A 24,589-nucleotide genomic window follows, 5' to 3' on the forward strand; every position below is an offset into this window, starting at 1 on the left:
CAAAAAACCACCAAAAAACATTTATTTTTGGCTGAAAGGAAATTATTTCTTCTTTTGAATGCTGAGAGACTTTGTTCATGAATAATTTTTAAGTGTGTGTTTTTAGACAACAAAATGATTCTCTGTTATTCAGCTAAAGCTATAAGTTTTGAACTGGGTTTAATTTTTCTCTCGAGAAAGAAGAAAAAAAACAAAAGCAAAGCCACATGCAACACAGCCAGCATAACAAGAAGAATAGGTTTCTGGGGTTGAAAAATGTTGTTACAGGGATAGTATAGAGTGTGCTTACGCTCTGCTGTCTGTGCTCGCTGTCTGCATTCACCTCTCAGCCCTTCCAGAACCATCACGTTCTCTTTGATAGAGCCGGGTGGGTTTTAATTTGATGTATTTCCACACTCATGGCAAATCAATGAAATGCTTTAGGCATTTAATCTCTCACCATTGCTATTTCCAACTCATAGCCCCCAAAGGTAAATATTTAGCCAATATTTTAAAACTATAAGAAAATCTAGAGACAAGAATGTTCAGTGTCAGTTGCTTTTGTACATTTTTAAATTGCTCCCTTCATAGGAAAATCCCTTCAGGGTATCAGCACACAAAAGATTTTAAATACATAAAATATCTCTGCGTAGAGGACAGACATTTAAAACCACTAACTGAAGATGCAGCCCTGGGTAGAAAATCAATTTAAAAGTCTGTATTTCTGTTCCCTAGACAATTATTAAATTGAAAAGAGAGATTTTCACAGAAAAAAACAATCCAGGCATACAGGCAGACCTCATTTCATTGCGCTTCACCTTACTGCACTTCACAGATACTGTGTTTTATACAAATTGAAGGTTTGTGGCAACCCTATGTGGAGCAAGGTGCCATTTTTCCAGCAGCATTTTCTCATGTCATGCCTCTGTGTCACATTTTTGTAATTCTCCCAATATTTCAAACTTTCTCATGTTTCTTATGGTGATCTGTGATCAGTGATCTTTGATGTTACTATTGTTCATTGTTTGGGAGCATCACAGGCCATGCCCATACAAGATGACAGACTTAATCAGTAAATGTGTGTGCTCTGACTGCTCCACCAACCAGCCATTCTCCGTCTCTCTCCCTCTCCTCAGGCCTCCCTATTCCCTGAGACATAACAATGTTGAAATTAGGCCAATTAATAACCCAACAATGACCTCGAAGTGTTCAAGTGAAAGGAAGACTCACATGTCTCTCAGTTTAAATCAAAAGCTAGGAATGATTAAACTTAGTGAAGAAGGCATGTCAAAAGCCCAGACAGGCTCAAAGCTCAGCCTCTTGTGCCAAGCAGCCAAGCTGTGAATGCAAAGGAAAAGTTCTTGGAGGAAATTAAAAGTGCTCCTCCAGTGAATACACGAATGATAAGAAAGCAAAACAGACTCACTGCTGATATGTTAGAAAGTTTTAGGGGTCTGGATGAAAAGAAGATCAAACCAGCTTCAACATTTCCTTAAGCCAAAAAAAAAAAAAAAGCCTAACCTAGAGCCAGGTCCTAAATCTCAATTCTGTGATGGCTAAGGGAGATGAGGAAGGTGCAGAAGAGAAGTTTAAAGCTAGCAGAGGTTGGTTCATGAGGTTTAAAGAAAAAAGCCGTCTCAACATAAAAGTGCAAGGTGAAGCAGCAAGTGCTGATGTAGAAGCTTCAGCAAGTCGTGCAGAAGATCAGATAATTCATGAAGGTGGCTACACTAAACAATAGATTTTCAGTGTAGACAAAACAGGCTTCTGGAAGAAGATGCCATCTAGGACTTTCATAGCTAGAGAGGAGAAGTCAGTGCCTGGCTTCAAAGCTTCAAGGGACAGGCTGACTCTGTTGTTAGGGGCTAATGCAGCTGGTGATTTTAAGTTGAATCTAGTGCTCATTTACCATTCTGAAAATCCTAGGGACCTTAAGGGTTAGGCTAAGTCCACCCTGCCTGTGCTCTGTAAGTCGAACAACGAAGCCTGGATGGCAGCACATCTGTTGACAACATGGTTTACTGACTATTTTAAGCCCACTGTTGAGACCTACTGCCCAGAATAAGATTCCTTTCCAAATATTACTGCTCATTGACAAGGCACCAGATCACCCAAGAGCGCTGATGGAGATGTACAATAAGATAATGTTGTTGTCATGCCTGCTAACACGACATCCATTCTGCAGCCCATGGATAAAGGAGTCATTTCAGCTTATTATTTAAGAAATAACGTTTTTCATAAGACTTTGACTGCCATAGATAGTGACTACTCTGACGGATCTGGGCAAAGTCAATTGAAAATCTTCTGGAAGGATTGACTGTTGTAGATACCATTAAGTACATTCTTGATTTATGAGAAGAGGTAAAAAATATCAGCATTGACAGGAGTTTGCAAGAAGTTGATTCCAGCCCTCAGACTTTAGCGGAGGAAGTCACTGCAGATGTGGTGGAAACAGCAAGAGAACTAGAATTAAATATGGAGCCTGAAGATGGGAGTGAATTGCTGCATCTCCTGGTAAAACTTGAACGGAAGAGAGTTTGCTTCTTATAGATGAGCAAAGACAGTGGTTTCTTGAGATGGAGTCTGCTCCTGGTGAAGATGCTGTGAAGCTTGTTGAAATGACAACCGAGGGTTCAGACTGTTAGTTGATAAAACAGTGGCGGGGTTTGAGAGGATTGACTCCAGTTTGGAAAGAAGGTCTATGGGTCAGATGCTATCAAACAGCACTGCAGGCTGCAGAGAAGTCATTTGTGAAAGGCAGAGTCAATTGATGAAGCAGACTTCACTGTTGTCCTATTTTAAGAAACTGCCACAGACGCCCTGGCCTTCAGCAACCGCCTGATCAGCAGCATCAACATCCAGGCAAGACCCTCCACCAGCAAAAAGATTAGGACTCACTGAAGGCTCAGGTGATGGGTAGGATTTTTATTTTTTGCGGTACGCGGGCCTCTCACTGTTGTGGCCTCTCCCGTTGCGGAGCACAGGCTCCGGACGCACAGGCTCAGCGGCCATGGCTCACGGGCCCAGCCGCTCCGCGGCATGTGGGATCTTCCCGGACCGGGGTACGAACCCGTGTCCCCTGCATCGGCAGGCGGACTCTCAACCACTGCGCCACCAGGGAAGCCCTAAACAGAACTTTTATATGCACCGGGAAACCAAAAGATTTTTGTGACTCGCCTTATCGTGGTGGTCTGGGACCAGACCTGCCGTATTTCCGAGGAAAGCCCATATAAGCCTGGGGCAGACGTGTGCACACTTACGCTGAAAAAGGGCAACCTGAGAAGTATTTCCTAACTTGGCCTTACATAAATGTTCTGGCTATGTTCTTGCTGCCAGTTGTAAGCAGACAGCTGTAAAGGAAGGTGAGGTAACTGTTCCAGTGCTGATGACCTAGGATAATGGGGAAGATTAGAATATGTGTTGTTATAAGTAAACTTAGGTGTTCGGTGTATATAAAAGAGGATCAGGTTAGGGGGAAAGTGCTTGGCAATCTAGAGGTGATAATTTTTCAGAAACTTAGGAAGGTGAGTGGCAAGAAAGTTGAAGAGACATTCCATTTGGAAGGTGTGTTTTGAGAAAACTTGTGTCAATGGCAAACTTTTTTCTAGAATATTCGGAATACCTCATCCAGGATGTAGCCGACCTTGTTGCTGCCTCAGCATCCCTTCTCCCCGCCTCTTGTTATCCGACTACCCTAGTTTTTATTGCACATCCATACCACCCACTTACACCCCAGCAACTTCGGGGAAAGCCAGCTCCACTGTGCTCTAGGGATGGCCTAAGCCAGTCCCACCTCAGCCACAGCGACTGGTTCAGGCAGGGGCACGTGACCAGGCTTGCTGGGGAGTTCTGGGAAAGGAGTTCTGAGGAAATGCGTAGGCAGGAAGTTGTTGGCAAATATCTTGCGACCACGAGGAGAAGCCAGTCGCGGGATGAAGGTGACTGGAAGAGAGATGGAGGGGGAAAGAAACTTCTTAATGATGACATCATTGAGCTTCCAGCTCCTCCAGCGTAGTGGATAGAGAACATCTGTACTGTGAGGAAAGGAACCAGGTGAAAACTACATAGGCTGTAGGGATGAAGTGGTACATTTCCAGAAATCTATTTCACTATACATATGAAGAGCCTTAAAAATGATCCATTCCCTTGAACTTGGGGATGTTTCTCTTAGGAGTAAGAGAAGCTCCTTACTCCTGATTCATGCACAAAGATGCTAATCCTGGTCTTATGTATAATACGGGGGAAAAAGAACTAAATTAGCCTAAAACCCTAACAGTAGGAGAATGATTCAATAATTAATTAAATCCATTGAATGAGACTTCAGAAATGAATGCACTACAACCCAAGTTTATTCAGAGTCACCATCATTAATGGTTTAACTTTGTATTTTTAACACATTTTTCAAGCTGTGCTTGAACTGTGGTTGCTAGATTGGTTATTAAAACGAAGAGCAGTTGTTAAAGTGCTGTCTTCCTAAAAATATATAATGGAGAAAAATAAGTTGTACACACACAAAAAATCAATGCTGCCACTAAAAACCCTTTGTGAGTAATTTTTAACAGGAAATGTTTGTGGTATAACTTGCAGTTTACAAAAGGCAGAACAAACCAAACTGTAAAAGGTGGTGGGATCATGGGGTGATTTCAGTTTTCTTTGTTTTTTCTGAATTTCCCCCAATTTTCTACAATGAGCAGGAAATACCTTCATCATCAGGAAATAAATATTTTTAAAAGACAAGAGAAGGCAGTGGTTTCAGCAGGTCAAAAACAGAAAAAGGATCCTTACTATTTGTGGAAAAAATAACATCTTCAAGTTCTCTTATAAAGGTGGGCAGGTGACCAGAGCCATTGCATAAAAACCATTCAGAGGACTATGCCCATTCCTTGGTCTCCTTTTGAAGGGAAGTGTAGTCATCTTTGGTCATCATTTATGAAAGATTTCATGGATAAAGAAGGAAAAAGAGCCTCCTCTCCTCTTCTCCCTCTCCCCTTCCTTCCCTCCCCTGTCCTGATAACTTCATAGGAATACTGATGCTGATAGAAAACGTTAGCACAAAAAGCTAATTATTCCTTACATTTGTATGTTGCTTTGCTACCTTTGTTAACATTTTCAGATTCATTTGTTTGAACCTCAAAAATGAGCGCTATCAGCCCATTTCACAAATAAGAACATTGAGGTCCAGATAACTTCACTTGTGGGCAGACCAGCAACCAAAGTCCCATCTCCTCATTCCAAAGGTCAAGCAGATAAAACCAGGACCTTTATGCAGATTGCCCCACTGCTAAAGGAGTTAGGGGTCCTCCATTGCCCCACTCTTGCAAATGTACAGCCCCAAAGCATAGCAAGTCGCAGCCAGTGGAGAGCATTCACAAAGCAGATGGTCTACAGGGAGCCTACAGTCTACTTGGGGAGTCACGGCAACACACAGGAAATTATCAGAAAATGAGAGAAAATTGTCCAAGGTCAGCCCCGCTGCTGATCCATCCAGTGTCACCATGCTCTCATCAACCACTGCCAGACATCAGTCTGCAACGTGACATCCACCATATAGGGTGGGCTTTCCAGAGACACATTGGGCGGGGGGCGGGGTGGTAATTCGGGGACCACCTGTGTGAGTCAGCGCCAAATTCTCAAGTGTAGGCAGGAACCAAGTACAAACATCCTGAGCGGGGCAGCAAGCGTTAGCAATGTTTCGTGTCCCTCAGTTGTTTACAGACGTTTCTTGGGGGTATCGGAGGGACATGGTACAAGGTGTGTAAGCTGGTCAAGGTTTATGAACAAAAAGGGCAGGTCTGAACCAAGGGCAGCCCAGAGGTTTTTGCTTTGCTTGCTTGGTTTTTGCTAGGTCGTGGCTCAGAATGCTGTTTGCCCGTCTGCCAGTGCCCCAACCTGCCAGACACAGCCGTCCTCCATCCCAGCCTATTTCAGGGTCCACTAACGTGTACCAAATGCCTGAACACGTGTAATCTCATTCACTCCTCACAGCAGCCCTGTGAGTAAGCAGCGCCGCCCCCTGCTTTGCAGATCTGGAGATTCCTGCTCCGAGGCACCTGGATTCCCAGCCAGGTCTTCTAACTCTGAATCCAGTGCTCTTTCCACGCTACTCTTTTCTTGAATCTCCAGATAGGTTTCCCCCCCATTTTCAAGTAGAAGATTATTCCTTATGCACAACAAATAATGCAAAGTGAGCATTCATGTTCAGACTTAGTTTTAATTTAATAGACCAGTGAAATTGATGTGACCTGTTAGTCACACCTGATAGTCACGATTATTCTTGGGCTTCATGGCAATTAAGCATAAATAAATGGTTCTTCCACTATCAAATTGAAAAGTAATAAAGATGCACCGTTGTGTTCCAGGCATTGTGATTGGTGCCATGGATGTCAGGATAAAGGCCCAGAAGAGCCTGCACACTGTTGAGGACTTGCTATATGCCAGGCACTGTGCTGAGGACTTTCCAGGCCTTAATTTATCTAATCCTCATAGGAGTCATGGCAGGTGGTATTTTCCAAAGATGACTTGACAGTATCACCATGCAACTTCCTAATCAAATGATGGGAGCCCACCAGGGTCACCTTACCCTTACTGGGAAGTGGTGGGAAGTCAGGGAAGGCTTCCTGGAGGAGGAGGGGCCACCTCAACCACACACACTGAAGGATAAAGAGCTGTTAACCAGCCGTCAGTGAGTGGAGAAGGGAGTTCAGACAAACGCTCAGAAGCGTGATATAGCAGAGGGCGTGACGTTCATTCAGGCTTGAGCATGGGGTCCAAAGGAGTGGAAGCTGCTAGATGTGGCTGGAGAGGTGGCAAGACAAGATGGCAAAGGTGGGTGGGCCCCCTCACTCTTTTGAGTGCACCCAGCCCTGCACCCACCAAAGCCCTTCCTCCCCAGGGGGCAGCCCTTCCCGCCAAGAAGTCATCACCCCGTGTAGACACCTCCGTGTACTTGGCCGCAGGTCTGGTCTGTGGAACCTCTTCTTGCACTCCGGGCCAGCACACAGCTCTTGTGCTGCCAAGCCTCTCGCTCGGGCTTTTAAGTGATCATGATAAAATGATTAACACAGAGTGGCCACCAGCAGTGATTATTTCCGATCTAAGCTGGGTGGCACGTGGGCCAACGGCAGTCCGAGAAACCCAGCCAAGTCTCAGCTCCAGTGGACTCCGGACATGCCAGTGGTTCTCAAACTCCGTCATGCATCTGCATCACGTGGGAGGTGGAGGGCCGACCTTGCCAAAACACAGATTGCTGAGCCTCACCCCCAGAGGTTCTGATTCAGCAGGTCTGGGGCGGATGGGGGGGGTGAGGCTAAGAATTTGCATTTCTCACTAGTTCCGGGGTGATGCTGGTGCTGCTGGGCTGGGGACCATACATTGAAAATCACTGATTTAGAAGATTGCTGGAGAATTGGATGAAGGCCCCTGGAAGGAGGGGAAATTATCCACTGCTGGGTTTTTCTGCTTTCCTGAAGCCTTCACTTCAACAAAGACCCCCTGTCATCTCCATGATGGGTTCCGAAGCCTTGGAAAAGTACAAAAGTGAAGATGTAAATCTGTATGGAAAACGACATGCATCAGGAGCTGTCACAGAGCGCCTGCACGGCTATCACATTGTCACAGGAGCCCCGAGATGCAATTATCTTTGTTTTATAGAGAACGAAATGGAAGGCACCGTGACTATTATCTAAACAGAAAACAGATATTAGAGGCAATTTTTTTTGGTCATGAAAACTTTCAAATGTACACACAAGTAGAGAACATGGCATTACGATTCCTGAAATGCCTCAACTTTGGCAATGATGGTGCTCAACTTGAGTGGTCATCAGAATCACCTGGGAGACTTGTCAAAACAGAGATTGCATGATTATCTCCACATTCTGAATTATCAAGACTTTGCCACATTGACAGTCTTCTGATGACAGGACAGCAGTGGCATCCAATGATGTCATGAGGTAGATTTTTTGTGTTATTTCGAAACATTTGGAGATATGTCAAGTTTGGCCACAGGGACACTCTGCTCAGAGAGAACACTGATAACATTTCATTTCTGTAGTCCTGCTTGCTCATTTTAAAAGTAACCCGGAAGGAGTGCAATGTAGCATCTCTGACTGTTTGACAGCTTCTACTAGAAGTAAACCTGTGTTCACCTTGTGACCCAGCAAACCCACTCATTAAGTATTTTCCCGGGAGAAATGAGAGCTGCTGTCCACCAAAAAATCTCACCAGAATGTTCACCACAGCTTTATTGGGATTAATCTCGATGCATCTTGTTGAGTGAAAGAAGCCAGACACAAAAGAGAATATTCTGTATTATTTCAAGTACATCAAGTCTGAGAAGAGGCAGAACGAATCTATAGTGACAGAAAGAGGGAAGGAGCACGAGGGAACTTTTTTGGGGGTATCGGCCGGTATTTGTTGCTGTGGGCGGTGGTTACACAGGTGTACATACACATACAGAACAATTAACGGAGCTGAACACGGAAGGTTTGGGCATTTCAGTGTATGTGAGTTATACTTCAATCAAGTACCCTTAGCACATACCCGCAGCCGCACCCAAACCAGATCCCAGGAGGCTGAGACCCAGCTGTGCCCTGGCCTCGCCCATCTCGGAAAGGCCACGGCCCAGGGCGTCCGTTTCCCTCCTCCCTCCAGCCCAACTTTCGCGCCTCCCAGAGGGCGGGGGCTGCCGCCACCTTTCCGGAGAACGCGGGCCAGGCCCTCCTCCGCGCGTCCGGCGGAGGCTGGGTGGGCGTCCTCAGCGCGGGCCGGGGGCGCGGGCCCCGCCCCACCCCAGGACCCCGCCCCTGCGCCACGCCCCCGAGGCCCCACCCAGCCTCTCCGCTTCTGGCCTTCGGCCTCGGCAGCTGCAGGCTGCCGGCCGGCGAGGGCCGCGCGATGTCGCACGGGCCCGGGCTCGTCCGCACCACGTGCAGCAGCGGCAGCGCCCCGGGAGCCGGGGCCGGCGCGGGGCCGCTGGGCGCGAGCTCTTCGGAGGGGCTGCTGGACCCCGTCTACCCCCGCACCCACGCAGCGCTGCTGAAAGTGGCGCAGATGGTAAGAGAGGCCCGGGCGCGAGCCACACGGGGTGGCCGCGGAGGGGCCGCTCCCGCGGCGGGAGCATCGCGCCCCGGGCGGGGGTCTCGCCGCCCAAGTCAAGTTGGAGGGGGCTTCCTCGGGCGAGTTGCGCGTGCAGCCGCCGCGCTGGAACTCGGCGCACCCGGCAGGCCTGTTCGCGCCGCCCCCGCTCGGAGGTCCCAAGTTTTTCCAGCCACTCTGCGGAGCCTGCGAGCTGGTGACCGAAACCACGGCCAAAGTTCCTGTGTGTCTTCCTTCCTCTTCTCGGGCAGCGCCGCTTCGGACCCGGGCCGGGGGTGGAGAGCGGCCGGGCGGCGGCGCTCAGGCCGCGGAAGCCGACCTTCTCCCGCCGCCTCTTTCCCCGGACCCCGCGCCGCAGGGCTTCCTGCTCGGGGCTCACCCTCGCCCGAGCGCGGGGTCCGAAGGCCAGGCGTTCACGGGGGTAGAAAGCCCTGGGACCCTTGGGGCAGCCGTCCCCGGCCCTGCCCCTCAAGTTAGGGCGGGCCAGTTCTCGGGGCCGTTGGACGGCAGCGGTCAATGGGGAAGGCCTTTTGGGGAGCCGGTACTTATCTGGGGAGAGCGGGAGTCGCCGGAATGGGGTCACTGTGGAGCGGGCAGGACGAAGGCCTGGGCGCCGAGTGCCACCGGCGCTGCAGGGACCTCCAGCAGCGCAGACCTTGCCCGGCCTGTTCTCCTGTTCCCCACTCTTCTCTGCCTTCCCATGTTTTTCTTCCTTACAATTTTAAAATTTTAAACACCTTTCCCGTTTGTTCGGTAAGTTTTGAAACTGGGCTGGGCTCTTTGTGACTCCACTCCTTGTCATGTTTGCAGCCAGAATGGTGAGGGGGAAGTGGTAGTTTTGAAAGGGGGGTTGAAGGAAGGAATGTGGGTTAGACGCAAGGTCACAGATCCAGAGGCAGGGCCTACCAGGGTGGGCCAGCCCCAGGCCTGGACACGGGGTGAGGGCTACCCAGGCATCCACAGCTCTGTTACTCTGGGTGCTGAGTGTGTGTAGAGGGGGCTCTGGTTTCCTGCTTGGGCCAGACCTGAAGGAAAGAGGGACTTAGTTCCCTTTTCTCAAAGAAGAGCTTCTAGATGGACTAAAAATTAGGAAGTAGAGGCATTTTAGTTACTAACAAAAAAAATCATGCTGAGCTGTGTTGGTTTTGAGCAAGGCATTTTTGGGGTTCAGGCTAAGAGATCTGATCAGCCAAATAGAGGGGACCAGCCTACCTCCCCCTCCTTAAAAAAAAAATGGGTGGGAGTGGGTCAGGCCTTAACTGAGCATTGGAAAATGTTATCAAGAGCTGAATGATGAGTTTGGTGGAGAAAAATCACGGTCAGATCCTCCGTTTCGGTCCATGAGTTTAATGGACAAAGATTATGGAGAAGAGAAACCTCCGTTTCACTCTAAGCTCCTAAGCTAGCCTCTTACATCAGGCTCTTGTGCCAAGTTGCAGGTGACACTGATGGGCCGCTTGTTCCAAAGAGAACAAAGACTTGGAGGATTGCTTCTCTTTGTGCACAGAGACTCTCACATCTTCCTTCCCTGGGGACTGCCGTGTGGCTGCAGGCTGGTTTGAGCAGAGCCCCTGGGAATGAAGTTGCCCTTGCTGGATGGTCATATTACAACAGCGAGACCACTTAGGACTCTCTGCGTGGGCCCCTTGTCCATCTCTTCCCCATCCTCCTCCTTCTCCTCTTTTCTGGGAGTCTCCCCAAGTCCACTACTCGAGGAAGGAATGTCCATCTGGAACTTCACAGAGTGTAAGCTGGAGCCGGGTCTCCTGGCATCACCTGGATCCCTGAGGGGCCTGAGCTGCAGGGATCCAGAGGGCCTTGCTCAGGGCTCCACCAGCACTCCTCGTCAGTTTGTTTGTTCAGCAGACATTTGTGAGTGCCGTGTTCATCTCCATTTCTGCAGAAACAGATGGATTTGACAAAGCCCTTGCCCTCAAGGAATCTTTGGTTCTGAGGAGACACACAAGTCCCCAAACTCCCTGGTTGGGGAGATGAAAGCTCTGTGGTTGACCACATAAGGGAGGAAGGAGGGAGGGAAGACGAAGGTGACATTTGAGTTGAATCTTGAGAGATAAATGTTGGTGTGTCGGGCTGGGCGTGCCCCGTTGGCCTCTCCTTATTCAGTGTGCGTAAGTCAGAGCTGGGTGATGCTGGGGTGGTGGAAAGGAAGGAGGTAGGGCGAGACATGGGCCAGTATTGGGCAGTTCTTCCCCTTCCCACCCTGACACGTAGAAAGAGGCTTCTCTCACTTCTTGAGCATCTGCTCTCTTCTTACCTCTGTGCAAGCGAGGCATGTGGAATACAGCCGTTAACAAGATAGATCCTTTCGGCAGTGACTGGGACATTTGCAGAACCGTAATAGGGAAGGAGAATCAGTGTGTAGTTTCATAAGCAGTAAAGATGGAAATTTAACCTTCCAGGAGGTTCCTTTATTTTATTTTTATTTTTTGGCTGCACCACGGGGCTTGTGGGATCTTAGTTCCTCGACCAGGTATTGAATCCAGGCCCTTGCAGTGAGAGCATGGAGTCCTAACCACTGGACCACCGGGGAATTCCAAGAAGGTTCCTTTACTTAGTAAATATTGAGCACCTACTATATGCTAGGGCAGTGTGGAAAGCAGAGTAAACCAGACAGGTCAGCTCCTGTTCTCTTTATACTGTAATAGGGAAAGTATTAATCAAATGATTTTAAATATAAAATATAAACTGGGACAAAAGCTATGAAAGAGAGGTCCTCAGTGTCATAGAGAATTAACTAGGGGGTCTTCCCTGTCTGGGAGGTAAGGATGGGCTTCTCTGAGGAAAGGATATTTGAAGGATGAGGGAACAGTGTTACCAAAAGCAGGAAGAGCACAGACAATGGCTCTGAGGCTGGAGGAAGGAGTAGTGATAATGGTTGGAGGGAAGGAGCAAGGCTGGGAGTGATGTGGGTGAGTCTGGAGAAGTATTCCAAGACTAGACCATCTAGGGTCTGCCAGATAGTGCTGAGGATATGGTCCTTATTCTGAGACTATCCCAGAAGTAATCATGTCGATATCAACCCACCATTGAAGTGATGGTTCTCAACCTGGGGCTGTACAGCCCCCTAGGGGTCATTTTGGAACTTTGTGGAAGCTTTGTTTGGTTGTCACAGGGATTAGGCTCATATTCAGGATGCATCTTATTCATTTCAGTATAGAACGAAGGCACTGCAAGTACTTATTTTTGATTCTAAAGAGGTGAATTGTCAGAAATACGATTGAAGGAGCCTAAGTGGGTGTGTGAGTCGGGGGAGAGTGCCTGAGTTTTCTGGCCAGAGAGAGCATCCTAAAGACCTTCTAGGAGGTCGGAGCAAGTATGGTCTTCCCTTGGACATTCACAGCCGGGATTCCAAATGGAGTTAGACTTTGGAGGATCGCAGCCTCCGATATAACCGTGAATAGACCTGTGAGTGGAGAATGAGCTAGCATAGCCCAGAATGGCCCACCCCTCCGTGTTCTGTTTCAGATCATTTGGTTCCCAAATGCAGCCTGCACTCCCATGCCCTGTTTCCTGGAAGCTGCAGAGTTAAGGGCAGCAAAGAACCTCACTGTCTAGAGTCTTTGACCCCAACCCAATCCCGATCCAAGAACAAGAAACTGCTGTCCATCAATGGTCAAACAAATAAAAATAAGTTATGGGCTTTATTCCCAATAACAGAAGTAATACTTGCTCATTGTAGAAACTTTGAGAAACACAGGGAAGAAACTAGAGTCTCCCACTCCCTCTCCCCCAAGATTGATATTTAAAGTAAGATTTTCTACTATTTCATAGGAGAGAGATAATTTGTGGTTGTTGGTTTTGTTTTGGTTTTACAAAAGAAGGGTGATACTCTACAGTTTGTAAAATGCTTTTTTTGCTTAATACGTGATGAATGATTTCTCGTGTCACTTAAGATTTGTTTGCAATTAGGTTTTCAGTAGCGTTTTTATAGCCAGTCACAAATGTCCCTTAATCTGTGTGACCAGCCCCCTCCCCCTTTTTGTGGCTCAAGAAGCTTCCAGTTCTGCCCATTCACGAACAAGACAGTGATGAACTCCCCTGTAGAGAAGTTTTGGTGTGCAAAGCCGTAAATACTTCCCAGGGATAAATGGCCCTCACCTTTCACAGAGAGAGGAATGGAGCGCCTCTTGCCCTGCTGGGCATGCTGGCATTAAACAACTGTCTAGACTTGTTAACATCTAGAAATCAGTGGTTGTTCCTTTATAGCCAAATGTGATAGTAGTAACATTTTAAGTCATAGTAGTATTTTTGGTGTCTGATGGTTTGGAAAAGGAACAGTGACATGGGTGGACTGGGAAATTTCGTAATGCTTTTATTTTATTTTTTTAGAGGTTAATAAGAAAAGATTTATTTCTTCAGAGTTTATATCAGTCATTGGTTGCTGGTGTGAAAATATATCTTTTTCACAAGTCACATGGTGCAAGGCTGATGGAGTCACCACTGTGACTTTGGGACACCTTCTATGACACATGCCTTCTTCAACTGAAATCAAAGAAGATAATAAGCACATAAGGATCTTACAGGTTCTCTTTTATTCTTTGGCTCAAAGGTGATACCATTGGTCAGAAGCAGCCGCATGTCCTTTCCAAAAGCAAGGGGTCTTGGAGAAATCATCTTCTGTATGTCCAGTATGAAATGAGAACTGTATAACGTCTACTGCAGCCTTTCTTTTCATCAAACACTTTTTTTTTTTTTTGTGGTACGCGGGCCTCTCACTGTTGTGGCCTCTCCCGTTGCGGAGCACAGGCTCCAGACTCGCAGGCTCAGCGGCCATGGCTCACGGGCCCAGCCGCTCCACGGCATGTGGGATCTTCCCAGACCGGGGCACGAACCCGTGTCCCCTGCATCGGCAGGCGGACTCTCAACCACTGCGCCACCAGGGAAGCCCATCATCAAACACTTTTAAAGGCACTTGTATTTAAGCTATGATAATAGCCACGTACACCGGAAGGATGATAGTACCACGCGGGTATGAGGCATTATTTATTCAGGCTGCAGAGTATGTGGATTTCCTAACTGCTGGCAAGAATTCCCCTCCAGGGCACCCCAAATAACTGCCTGTCCCCTCCACCCCCGATTGGGAACCACTGGCCAGAGAAGATGGTCCTGATGCAAACAGCAGCTGAGGGTCCATGAGGCTGGGGGACCAGGGTGGGGATGGGGCTGGTGCATGGTCCCGCATGAGTCTGGACAGAGTTGCACAGGGTTTCTGGTATTACAGTGCGTCCTGGAGACCCTCCAGGACATTGCGAGGCCTCCCTGTGTGGGTCAGTGCATTGATTTCAGTTCTGTACCAGGGAAGGCCTTCTCTCTGCTCCCTTCCTCCCATCCCTCATCCCCCACTCTCAGTGCTGGCGCTTCCTGCCCGGGCCCCTGGCTGTCCATCTGTTTCCTCCCCCTGCCATCTGCCCGAGGTGCTGCCCCAGGCCTGCTGCCTGGGAGCCTCCCTCTGACCCGCCGCCTGCCAGATGCTCTCCTTCTTTGTCACCAGTTTGGCTCAGCAGTTCCTTTGCCCACTGCTCACTCCCGGGCATTCCTCTCTGGGGTCCTTAGCAACTCCTGGCATCTGTGGCCTGGCTCAGGGCCTGGTGCTGGCGGCTGGTCCTCCAGCCCCGGGTCTTCCTGAGAGATGAGGGCTGGCAAGGAGAACAGGGCCTCTCCCCAGCGCAGCCCTGTCCTGCTCCCTGGCGGAAATCAGCACCGTGAAGCTTCTCAGCGTCCTGCTGAGAAAGCCTTTCACCTGGTTTGTGTTTTACTTCGCAGCGGCAGTGACAAGGCTCTTCCTTTCCCTTGAACAGCCTTTTACTTTACATAAATAGAAGGATAGATTGATTGATAGAGAAAGAGAAATTGTCTATAAAATGATTGCCACACATTACTCACGGAAGGGGTTGCTGTGAAATTTAAGAGTAAAGAGGGTGTCATTTTCATTTTTTAGAGATGGAGAAAGTGAAGGGAATTCAGAAGGGAATGAGAAGGAGGGGGGAGAAATTAAAGGCTTTCGGGTACAGAGTAAATTGGACCTTCTGGAAGGCAGAGGGAGCGATTAAATATAGCATGACCCTCCATATCTCTTTACTCACTTCTTCCTCTTAGGTTTTCTTTATTCCCCTAAGGAGGTGGCAACAATGCTAATATTGTTTATAAAGAAGTCTTTTTTAAACTTTTCCTCTCCAATGATGAAAGTGATACTTAACTAATTGTAATAGCATCTATCACACATTGAGTTCCTGTTAGGTGACAGCCACTGGGCTAGGTGTTTTACATGTGTGACCTCATTTAATCCTCATGATAGGTAGGTCCGATCATTATCTGCACCTTACAGATGAGGAAACACAGAGAAATTAGGTAACTTGCCCAAAGTCACAAAGCCATAAATAGCGAAGCAGTTTGAGTCCAAATCTTGAGCTCATAAAAGGACAATTTGGGGTTATTTTTTTTATTATCAATATGCCATGAGAATTTTTCCATGTGATTAAACCTTATTTGAAAAGGATGCTGTGATAACTACACATGGTAGTTGGTCGGACCATAACTTATCCATTTGTCTCCTCATTGGTGGGCAGACGGTAGCAGAGCTAAAAGGAGGTGCTCTGAGATGTGACAGCAGGTACTAATGACAGTTTCACCTTTTGCCAGAGATGAACTCAGCCAGAGTGGGGAAAACCCCTCACTGGGGTATAGGCCAGACAGTGGGCGTCGTATTTTATAAAGCGTTTCACATGTTACTCTCTGGGCTGCTGGAAGGCTTAAGAGGAAGCCATTAGTATCATCTTTGTGTTTAAGTCCTAAGTTCCTCCTGAGAGGAGAACTAAGGTTCGGGTGTCTGCTTCATTATGTCAGGCAATTTTACATGCAGTTTCCCTTTGTTTAACCCTTAATGACTATTATTTATTTTCCCTTTCTGTTGGTTGAATGAAGGCTGAGAGGGTTTGTAACTTGCCCAAGTTTCAAAAATTCCATTAAATTCTGGAGCCAGCATTTGAGCCTAGGTGTGGCCAAGGCCCAACCCTTCCCCCAATGGTGTGCTGTCTGTCTGTCTGTCTGTGTATGGCAGACAGGCTCCCAGGCTAGCCCACTGTGGCAGACACACCCTAGGGGGACCCCCAATGAGTCACAACCTTATGTAATTCCATCCTCTTGAGTGTGGGCAGGACCTGTGACTTGTTCTAACCAGTAAGAAATAGCAAAGATGATGGGATGTCATTCCCATGGTTATGTCATATGCCAAGGTGAAGGGATGCTGCAGATGTAATTAAGGTTCTAAATCACATGATTCTGAGTTGATCAAAAGGACATTATCTCCAGGTAGGCCTGATCTAATCAGGTGACAGCCCTCAAAAGAGGTACAGTTAAGTCCCCCACATATGAACGAATTCCATTCCGAAAGTGCGTTCGTAAGTCCAGTTTGTTCGTAAGTCCAACAAAGTTAGCCTAGGTACCCAACTAACACAGTCGGCTATATAGTACTATAATGTAATAGGTTTATAATACTTTTCACACAAATAATACATAAAAAACAAACACAAAAAACAAAGAAAACATTTTTAATCTTACAGTCCAGTACCTTGAAAAGTACAGTAGTACAGTACAAGAGCTGGTATACAGGGGCTGGCATCAGGTGAACAGGCAAGAAGAGTTACTGACTGGAGGAGGGAGAGGAGGTGGGAGATGGTAGAGCTGAGGGATCGTCACCAATAGGAGGAGGGCAAGCTGCAGTTTCACTCACGCCTGACATTGATGGCACAGGTTCTGGTTCCTTGCTGGATTCAATTCTATCTACCCTCTTGAAAAATGATCCAGTGATAGTAGTAGCTATCACTGCTAGTAGCTCCTTTTGTCTCGTCATGGATGACACGGTAGCACTGGATTGCATTTTGAATGGCCGCTGCAACCTTTATGTACCATTCTATGTTCAGGTCCTGTGCTTCAAAAACTAACAGTGCCTCCTCAAATAAAGAAAATCCCCTTGCCATTTCCTGCATTGTGAATCTCTGTGGGTATCCTGGGCTTGAATTAAAGATACTGTACTACTGTACTCTCTACAGTACTGTATAGTAAAGTACACAAAAGCACAACCACTTGTAGAGGATGCACGCACGTGTACGCCAGACATGTGAACTAACTTACGTGATTGGACTTGCGAACACACGTTCGCATCTTTGAAAGTTCGCAACTTGAAGGTTCGTACATAGGGGACCTGCTGTACTGGTTTCTTCCCAAAGGAGAGATGCTCCGGCTGGCCCTGGAGAAGTAAACTGCCTTGCTGGGAGATGGCCTGGCAGAGGAGCACGTGGCGAGCATCTGTAGGTTCTGTCTAGAAGCTGAGAACAGCCCTCTGCTGACAGCCAGCCAGAAAACAGGGACCTCATTCCTATAGCTGCAGTAGCATATGAGCTTGGGTGAGGACCCCAAGCCTCAGATGAAACCCCAGTCTGGCCACCACCTACACTGCAGCCTTGAGCAGAAGTCTCTTGCCAGGGCTCCTGACTGGTGGGAACTGTGAGATGATAAGTGAGTACTGTTTTAAGCTACCAACTTGGGATAATGTGTTATGCAGCCGTAGACATCTCACACACCCACAGAAGCCCGGGCCTCCTGCATCAAATCCGGTGGTCTCACGGCTGCTCCTTAGCAAGAAAACATGGGGCAACAGCTGTGCAGGAGACAGGAGGTACAGTGGCCATTTTTACAATAACAGTTATACAAGTTTTTATCTGGGCTGGGGTCACATGTCATTGAATTCCTGTGGAGTAAATCTTTTGGCTGAGTTCTTGCTCTTGGCATTATGCTGAATGCTTTAAATGCAAGAACTCACTCGTCATTACAACATCCCTCAGAGGTGTCAGTACTTCCACTTTACAGATGAGGAAACCGTGTGGGGAATTTAAATACCTTCTGTGCAACTACTAGACATGTTAGAACGGCCTCTACCGCCCAGTGGTCCCACTGTCCTCCAGGGTCACTTCCCAGAGCCACTCTAAAAAATAAAATCCTGATGCAAACAGTAATTATGGTTGTACAGTTGTTAAAATTGTATTTGGTTTTTTTGAACAGATAACATTCACATGATCAAGATTTTAAAAGTTCAAAAAGTCCTCCAATTCTTGCTTTCCCTTCCTGGAGGCTACCAGTGATACTGGTTTCTTGTATATCCTTCAGGAGTTATTTTATGTTTTGATGTGTGTGTGTGTGTTTGTGTGTTTGTCCATCTTCTTTCCATCTTGGGGATAATTCCGTACGTGTTCAGTGTATTCTCATTCTCCTCATTTTCCTTAACAGCTGCGTTGTGTTCCAGAGAATAGATGTACCATAATTTATTTAATCAGTCCCCTCTCAACAGGCATTTAGGTTATTTCCCATCTTTTGTTATGTCGTAGTGCTGTTGTGGATACCCTTGTACATATCATAGTTCTGTGTGTGTACAAGGTAATCAGAAGGAGAAACTCCTAAAAGTAGAATTCCTGGACCAGATGTTGCCTGCTCTTGGAAATTTGTTCATCTGTCCTGTAATTTAGATTCTCACACATCTCCTGTGATCTTCTCCCAGAGGGTTTCAGGGGTCTTCCACATTCATTGCCATTGAGAGACTCTACTTCGTGTTCAGGGTTCAGAGTTCCACTGCTCTAGACTCCCACTGAACTTTATTTAAGATGTTAAGAACCAGAAAAGTCTAGGGAACAAGAAGACCTGCGTGACCAGCATTTTTCTTAGAATTTCCCAACATCCATCACAGGGAGTGTTGAAGTCAGCTTCCCTAAAAGGAGATCTAGAGACGGGCATTCTTGTGCATCTGGTCCTTGAGTGAGGGCAGCAGTCAAGGGCAAGAGGAGGACTAGACAGATGGGTTTGAGAAGTCTCGCCTCAGCCTGATCCTGCAGGGAGCTCTGGAGAGTGAGGTGCACCACAGAGATGCTCCTCTAGCCGTTAGCGAGTCATAATCTTTTGGCTGGTGGAGGGTCTGGCCTTGGTGTTTGATGGCTGCTGACTGATCAGGGTGGTGAATGCTGGAGGTCGGGGCTGCTGTGGCAATTTCTTAAAATAGGACAACTGAAGTTTGCCGCATAGATCGACTCTTCCTTTCGCAAATGATTTCTCTGCGGCCTGCAGTGCTGTTTGATAGCATTTGACCCAGTGGAGAACTTCTTTCAAAATTGGAGTCAATCTTCTCAAACCCTGCTGCCGCTTTATCAACCCAAGTTTTTGTAATATTCTAAATCCTTCGTTGTCATTTCAACACGCTTTATAGCATCTTCACCAGGAGCAGATTCCATCTTAAGAAACAACTTTTTTGCTCATCCATAAGAAGTGACCTCTGTTCTGTTCTAGTTTTATCAGGAGATGCAGCAATTCAGTCCCATCTTCAGGCTTCACGTCTGATTCTAGTTCTCTTGCTGTTTCCACCACATCTGCAGTGACTTCCTCCACTGAAGTCTTGAACCCCTCAAGGTCATCCATGAGGGCTGGAATCAACTTCTTTCAAACTCCTGTTAATGTTGCTATTTTGACCTCCTCCCATGAATCATGAATGTTCTTCATGGCAGCTAGAATGGTGAATCCTTTGCAGAGGTTTTCAGTTGACTTTGCCCAGATCCATCAGAGGAATTCCTATCTATGGCAGCTATATAGTCTTAACAAAATGTATTTCTTAAATAATAAGACTTGAAGTCAAAATGACTCCTTGATCCACAGGCTGCAGAATGTTGTGTTAGCAGGCTTAAAAACAACATTCACTTCGTACATCTCCGTCAGAGATGTTGGGCGACCACGTGCCTTGTCAACGAGTGGTCATATTTTGAAAGGAATCTTTTTTTCTGAGCAATAGGTCTTACCAGTGGGCTTAACGTGTTCAGTAAACCATGTTGTAAACAGATGTGCTGTCATCCAGGCTTTGTTGTTCCATTTAGAGAGCATAGGCAGGGTAGATTTAGCATAGTTCTTAAGGGCCCAGGATTTTCGGAATGTAAGTGAGTATTGGCTTCAACTTAACGTTGCAGTAGCCCCAAACAAGAAAATCAGCCTGTCCTTTGAAGCTTTGAAGCCAGGCATTGACTTCTCTCCAGCTATGAAAGTCCTGGATGGCATCTTCTTCCAATAGAAGGTTGTTTTGTCTGCATTGAAAATCTGTGGTTTAGCGTAGCCACCTTCGTGAATTATCTTAGTTAGATCTTTTCCATAACTTGCTGCAGCTTCTACATCAGCACTTGCTGCTTCACCTTGCACTTTGATGTTATGGACACAGCTTCTTTCCTTAAACCTCATGAACCAACCTCTGCTCGTTTCAGACTTTTCTTCTGCAGCTTCCTCATCTCACTCAGCCTTCATAGAATTGAAGAGAGTTAGGACCTGGATCTGGATTAGGTTTTGACTTAAGGGAATGTTGAGGCTGGTTTGATCCTCTAACCAGGCCCCTAAAACTTCCTGTATATCAGCATTAAGTCTGTTTTGCTTTCTTATCATTCGTGTATTCACTGGAGGAGCACTTTTAATTTCCTCCAAGAACTTTTCCTTTGCATTCACAGCTTGGCTGCTTGGCACAAGAGGCCGAGCTTTCAGCCTGTTGGGGCTTTCGACATGCCTTGCTCACTAAGTTTAATCATTTCTAGCTTTTGATTTAAACTGAGAGACATGTGAGTCTTCCTTTCACTTGAACACTTAGAGGTCGTTGTAGGGTTATTAATTGGCCTAATTTTAATACTGTTGTGTCTCAGAGAATAGGGACACTAGAGAAGAGGGAGAGAGATGGGGAACAGCTGGTCAGTGGAGCAGTCAGAACACACACAACAGGGACTTCCCTGGTGGTCCAGTGGTTAAGTCTCCACGTTTCTGCTGCAGGGGGCATGGGGTCAATCCTGGTCGGGAAACTAAAATCCCACATGCTGTGGGGTGCGGCCAAAAAAACCCCCAGCAAACAAACAAAACCCCACAACACTTACTGGTTAAGCTCACCATCTTTTTTTTATTATTATTATTTATCTATTTTTGGCTGTGTTGGGTCTTCGTTGCTGCGTGCGGGCTTTCTCTGGTGTGGCGAGCGGGGGCTACTCTTCGTTGTGGTGCGTGGGCTTCTCATTGTGGCGGCTTCTCTTGTTGCAGAGCACGGGCTCTAGGTGTACAGGCTTTGGTAGTTGTGGCATGCAGGCTCAGTAGTTGTGGCGCACGGGCTCAGTTGCTCCACGGCATGTGGGATCTTCCCGGACCGGGGCTTGAATCTATGTCCCCTGCATTGGCAGGCGGATTCTTAACCTCTGCGCCACCAGGAAACTCCCAGGCTCACCGTCTTTCACGGGCATGGTTTGTGGTGCCCTGAAAGAATTGCGATAGTAACATCACTGATCACTGATCACAGATCACTATAACAAATATAATAATAATGAAAAAGTTTGAAATACTGCAAGGATTACCAAAGTGTGACACAGACATGACATGAGCAAATGCTGCAGGCACCAATAGATACTCCAGGAGGTCAGTGACGCCAGTGCTATTGTAAAAAATGCAATAAAGCAAAATGCAGTAAAACAAGATATGCCTGTATTTAGCGCTGTGATCACCATTTCAACATATAATTGTCTTAGTGTCATTTAGGGATAAAAAATTGATTTCCAGATGTAGTGGGTCATCTGGTCCCCCTCCCCTCAAATTTATATCCCCGTCCTAAACCCAGGGAGCTGTGAATGTTACCTTATTTGGAACAAGGGTCTTTCCAGATTTAATCACGTTAAGGGTCTTTAAATGATTATCTAGATTTTCTGGGTGGGCCCTACATCCCACGACAAGTGTTTTTATAAGAGACTCAACAGCAGGGTTGTGGGGAAGGCGATGGTGATGTGAAGGTGGGGCAGAGCTTGAGTGATGCAGCCATGAGCCAGGACGGCCAGAGCAGCCGTGGAAGCTGGGAGAAGTAAGGAACACACCCTCCTGAAGTCTCCAGAGAGAGCTCAGCCCCGCCAACTCCTTGATTGCAGCCCAGTGATACTGATTTTGGACTTCTGGTCTCCAGAACTGTGAAAGAATACATTTCTGTTGTTCTAAGCCACCAATTCTGTGGTAACTTGTAACAGCAGCCACAGGACACTAATAAACCAATGAAAGGCTGTCAGTTGTGGGCAGACTTTTCAGAGTTTGTCCTTTTAATTGATTATTTATTTTTAATATTTATTTATTTGGCTGTGCCGGGTCTTAGTTACAGCACATAGGATCTTTAGTTGCGGCATGCGTGTGGGATCTAGTTCCCCGACCAGGGATCGAACCCAGGCCCCCTGCATTGGGAGTGTGGAGCCTCAGCCGCTGAACCACCAGGGAAGTCCCTAGTTTGTCCTTTTAGAAGCATGAAGTTTTGGAGAGGTGATGGCCACCCTCTGCCGCTCTGGCTGGCAGTTACGCCTCCATCTTCTTTATTTCAGCACATTTTTTTCCTTAATAGCTTCTTCAGAGAGAGAAGCGGTCCTTGAATTTTTGCTGAGAAAAGCAGAACCATAAAGACAGAGCAGACTTGAAGGGAGAGAGCATGAGAGTCATTCTCAGATGGCAGGGTGGAGGCAAAAGATGAAAAGTGGGTTCCAGAGATGTGCTGTCTGGCCTTCCACAGACAATAAATGAAGTGTCCCCAATTCCCGCAAACTGTTAGAATGCCAAATAAATTTTACCGCATTCTAGTAGAATCTTTACAGATAAGAGACTGCAGCTCAAATACATCTTAAAATGGTCGAGTGAACCCTGCTTAATTTACTGCTTGTGAAATAGTTGCTGTTTTAAATGTTTGTTGAAGTGCCCAATGATTTGTCTCTAAACTATATATGCTTTTGTAACTTTTTATTTATAAACAATTCCAGATATACAGAAACTTTGCAGGAACAGCACAAGGAACTCCCCACATACCCTTCCCTCAGGTTCTCCGGTCGTTAACATTTTGCCACATTTGTTTAATCATTTTTAATTTATATACACGTTATTACTTTTCTCTGGACCATTTGAGAGTAAGTTGCAGACATGATGCCCTTTTGTCCCCAGTGCTTCAGTGAGCATTTCCTAAGAAGGACCTTCTCTTACAAACTGCATTATGGCTCCCTCCATCTGGAGATCAGTGACACCAGTGCTGTCGTGTCTAATCTATCAGCCTTATTCGGGTTTCACCAGTTGACCCACTAACGTCCTTTTTCTGGTCTAATGTTGCCTTCGGTGGTTGTGTCTCTGTAATCTCTTCAACCTGGAAAGGTCTCTCTTATCTTTCGTGACTTTGACATTTGTGAAGAGTCCAGGACAGAGCAGCCCCAGCATTGGATATTGAAGTTGGTTTGGAGGGACCCTCTGATTCTCCGTGTTTTGTGGCTACAGCAGAGGGAAAAGAGAAAGAAAGGAAAGAAAAGTGTTTGGATCATGGTGACTTATCTCCCTTTTAGTGCTTTTGTTTTCACAAAAGTCCCTTTTGCAGACTTCCTATCTGGAGGTAATAGCTCAAGTTGAGCTTAACTGCATGTCCTGTTAATAAAAAGAAAAAACAAAAATGGCTTAGCTCAAAGGTAACATCCTTAGGGGACTCCCCTGGTGGTCTAGTGGTTAAGATTCCACGCTTCCACTTCAGGGGGCACAGGTTCGATCCCTGGTTGGGAAACTAAGATCCTGCATGCCGCATGGCTTGACCAAAAAAAAAAAAAAAAAGGTAATATCCTTGGGACAACAGCTAAAATTGCTTGGGGGATTCCTCACAACAGCCTCTATCATTTAGTTACTGTTATTTTCCTTTCTTTTTTTTTTTTTTTTGCCATGCACCCTAGTTCACAGTAATTTATGCCATCAGATACAGAGTTCAGCTGAAGTATTTAGCTGTTGACCAAAAACCTGTGCTCCCTCTCCCAGGGTGCAGGCTTGTTTCTAGTGGACAGCTGTGCAGCCATGCAGCTAGTTCCCACCCATGGAATGAGCGTAGAAGTGTTATTTGTTGCTTCCTGTTTGAGGCTTTTAAGAGGCAGGATTCTCTACTCTTTTTTCTGTCAGCTGTGTGCAGAGGACTCCAAGGCCGTATTTTTCATATTTATGGTTTTGTTTTGTTTTTTTTGGGCCACGCCACACGGCTTACAGGATCTTTGTTCCCCGACCAGAGATCAAACCTGGGCCCTCGGCAGTGAAAGCGCTGGGTCCTAACCACTGGACCGTGTGGTTTTCCCCTTTTTTTCCTATTTAAAGATAAGGAAACAGAAACAATCCCAGGTCTAGAGACTGCCTGCTTCCCCGTTCTGCCTCTGAAGGACCCCCCCATCTAAAGTAGTCCCCCACAACTCCACCCAGCCACCCCCCCATCACCCTGTTCTGTTGCCCAGTTCTGCTTTCTTCCCAGCACCTCTTTAGCTGAAATCCCCTTGCTCACACCTTCATTACCTGTTGGTGGTGGGTCTTCTCTACCAGGACCTGAACCTGCGTAGGGGCAGTGACCGTCCTGTCTGGGTTCACCACAGGGTGCCTGGAATTTAGAAAGCACTCAGGATCTTTTTTTCTTGTT

General features: G+C 46.8%; 1 protein-coding gene across 4 annotated transcripts in view; it reads left to right on the forward strand.

The window, feature by feature from the left end:
* Positions 1-8,593: 8,593 nt before the first annotated feature.
* Positions 8,594-24,589, forward strand: part of CMTM7 (CKLF like MARVEL transmembrane domain containing 7) — a 44,502-nt gene continuing 28,506 nt past the window's right edge. For 2 of the 4 annotated variants that reach the window (XM_079932872.1, XM_079932873.1), the window contains exon 1: positions 8,595-9,030. In XM_079932872.1, the coding sequence (XP_079788998.1) occupies positions 8,872-9,030 (159 nt within the window). In that variant the 5' untranslated portion in view covers positions 8,595-8,871. Of the gene's footprint in view, positions 9,031-24,589 lie in introns of all 4 variants that reach the window. The other 2 variants (XM_079932874.1, XM_079932875.1) reach the window with 2 other exon arrangements.

This window comes from Stenella coeruleoalba (genome assembly GCF_951394435.1).
Source record: "Stenella coeruleoalba genome assembly, chromosome: 10".
NCBI classification, from domain to species: domain Eukaryota; kingdom Metazoa; phylum Chordata; class Mammalia; order Artiodactyla; family Delphinidae; genus Stenella; species Stenella coeruleoalba.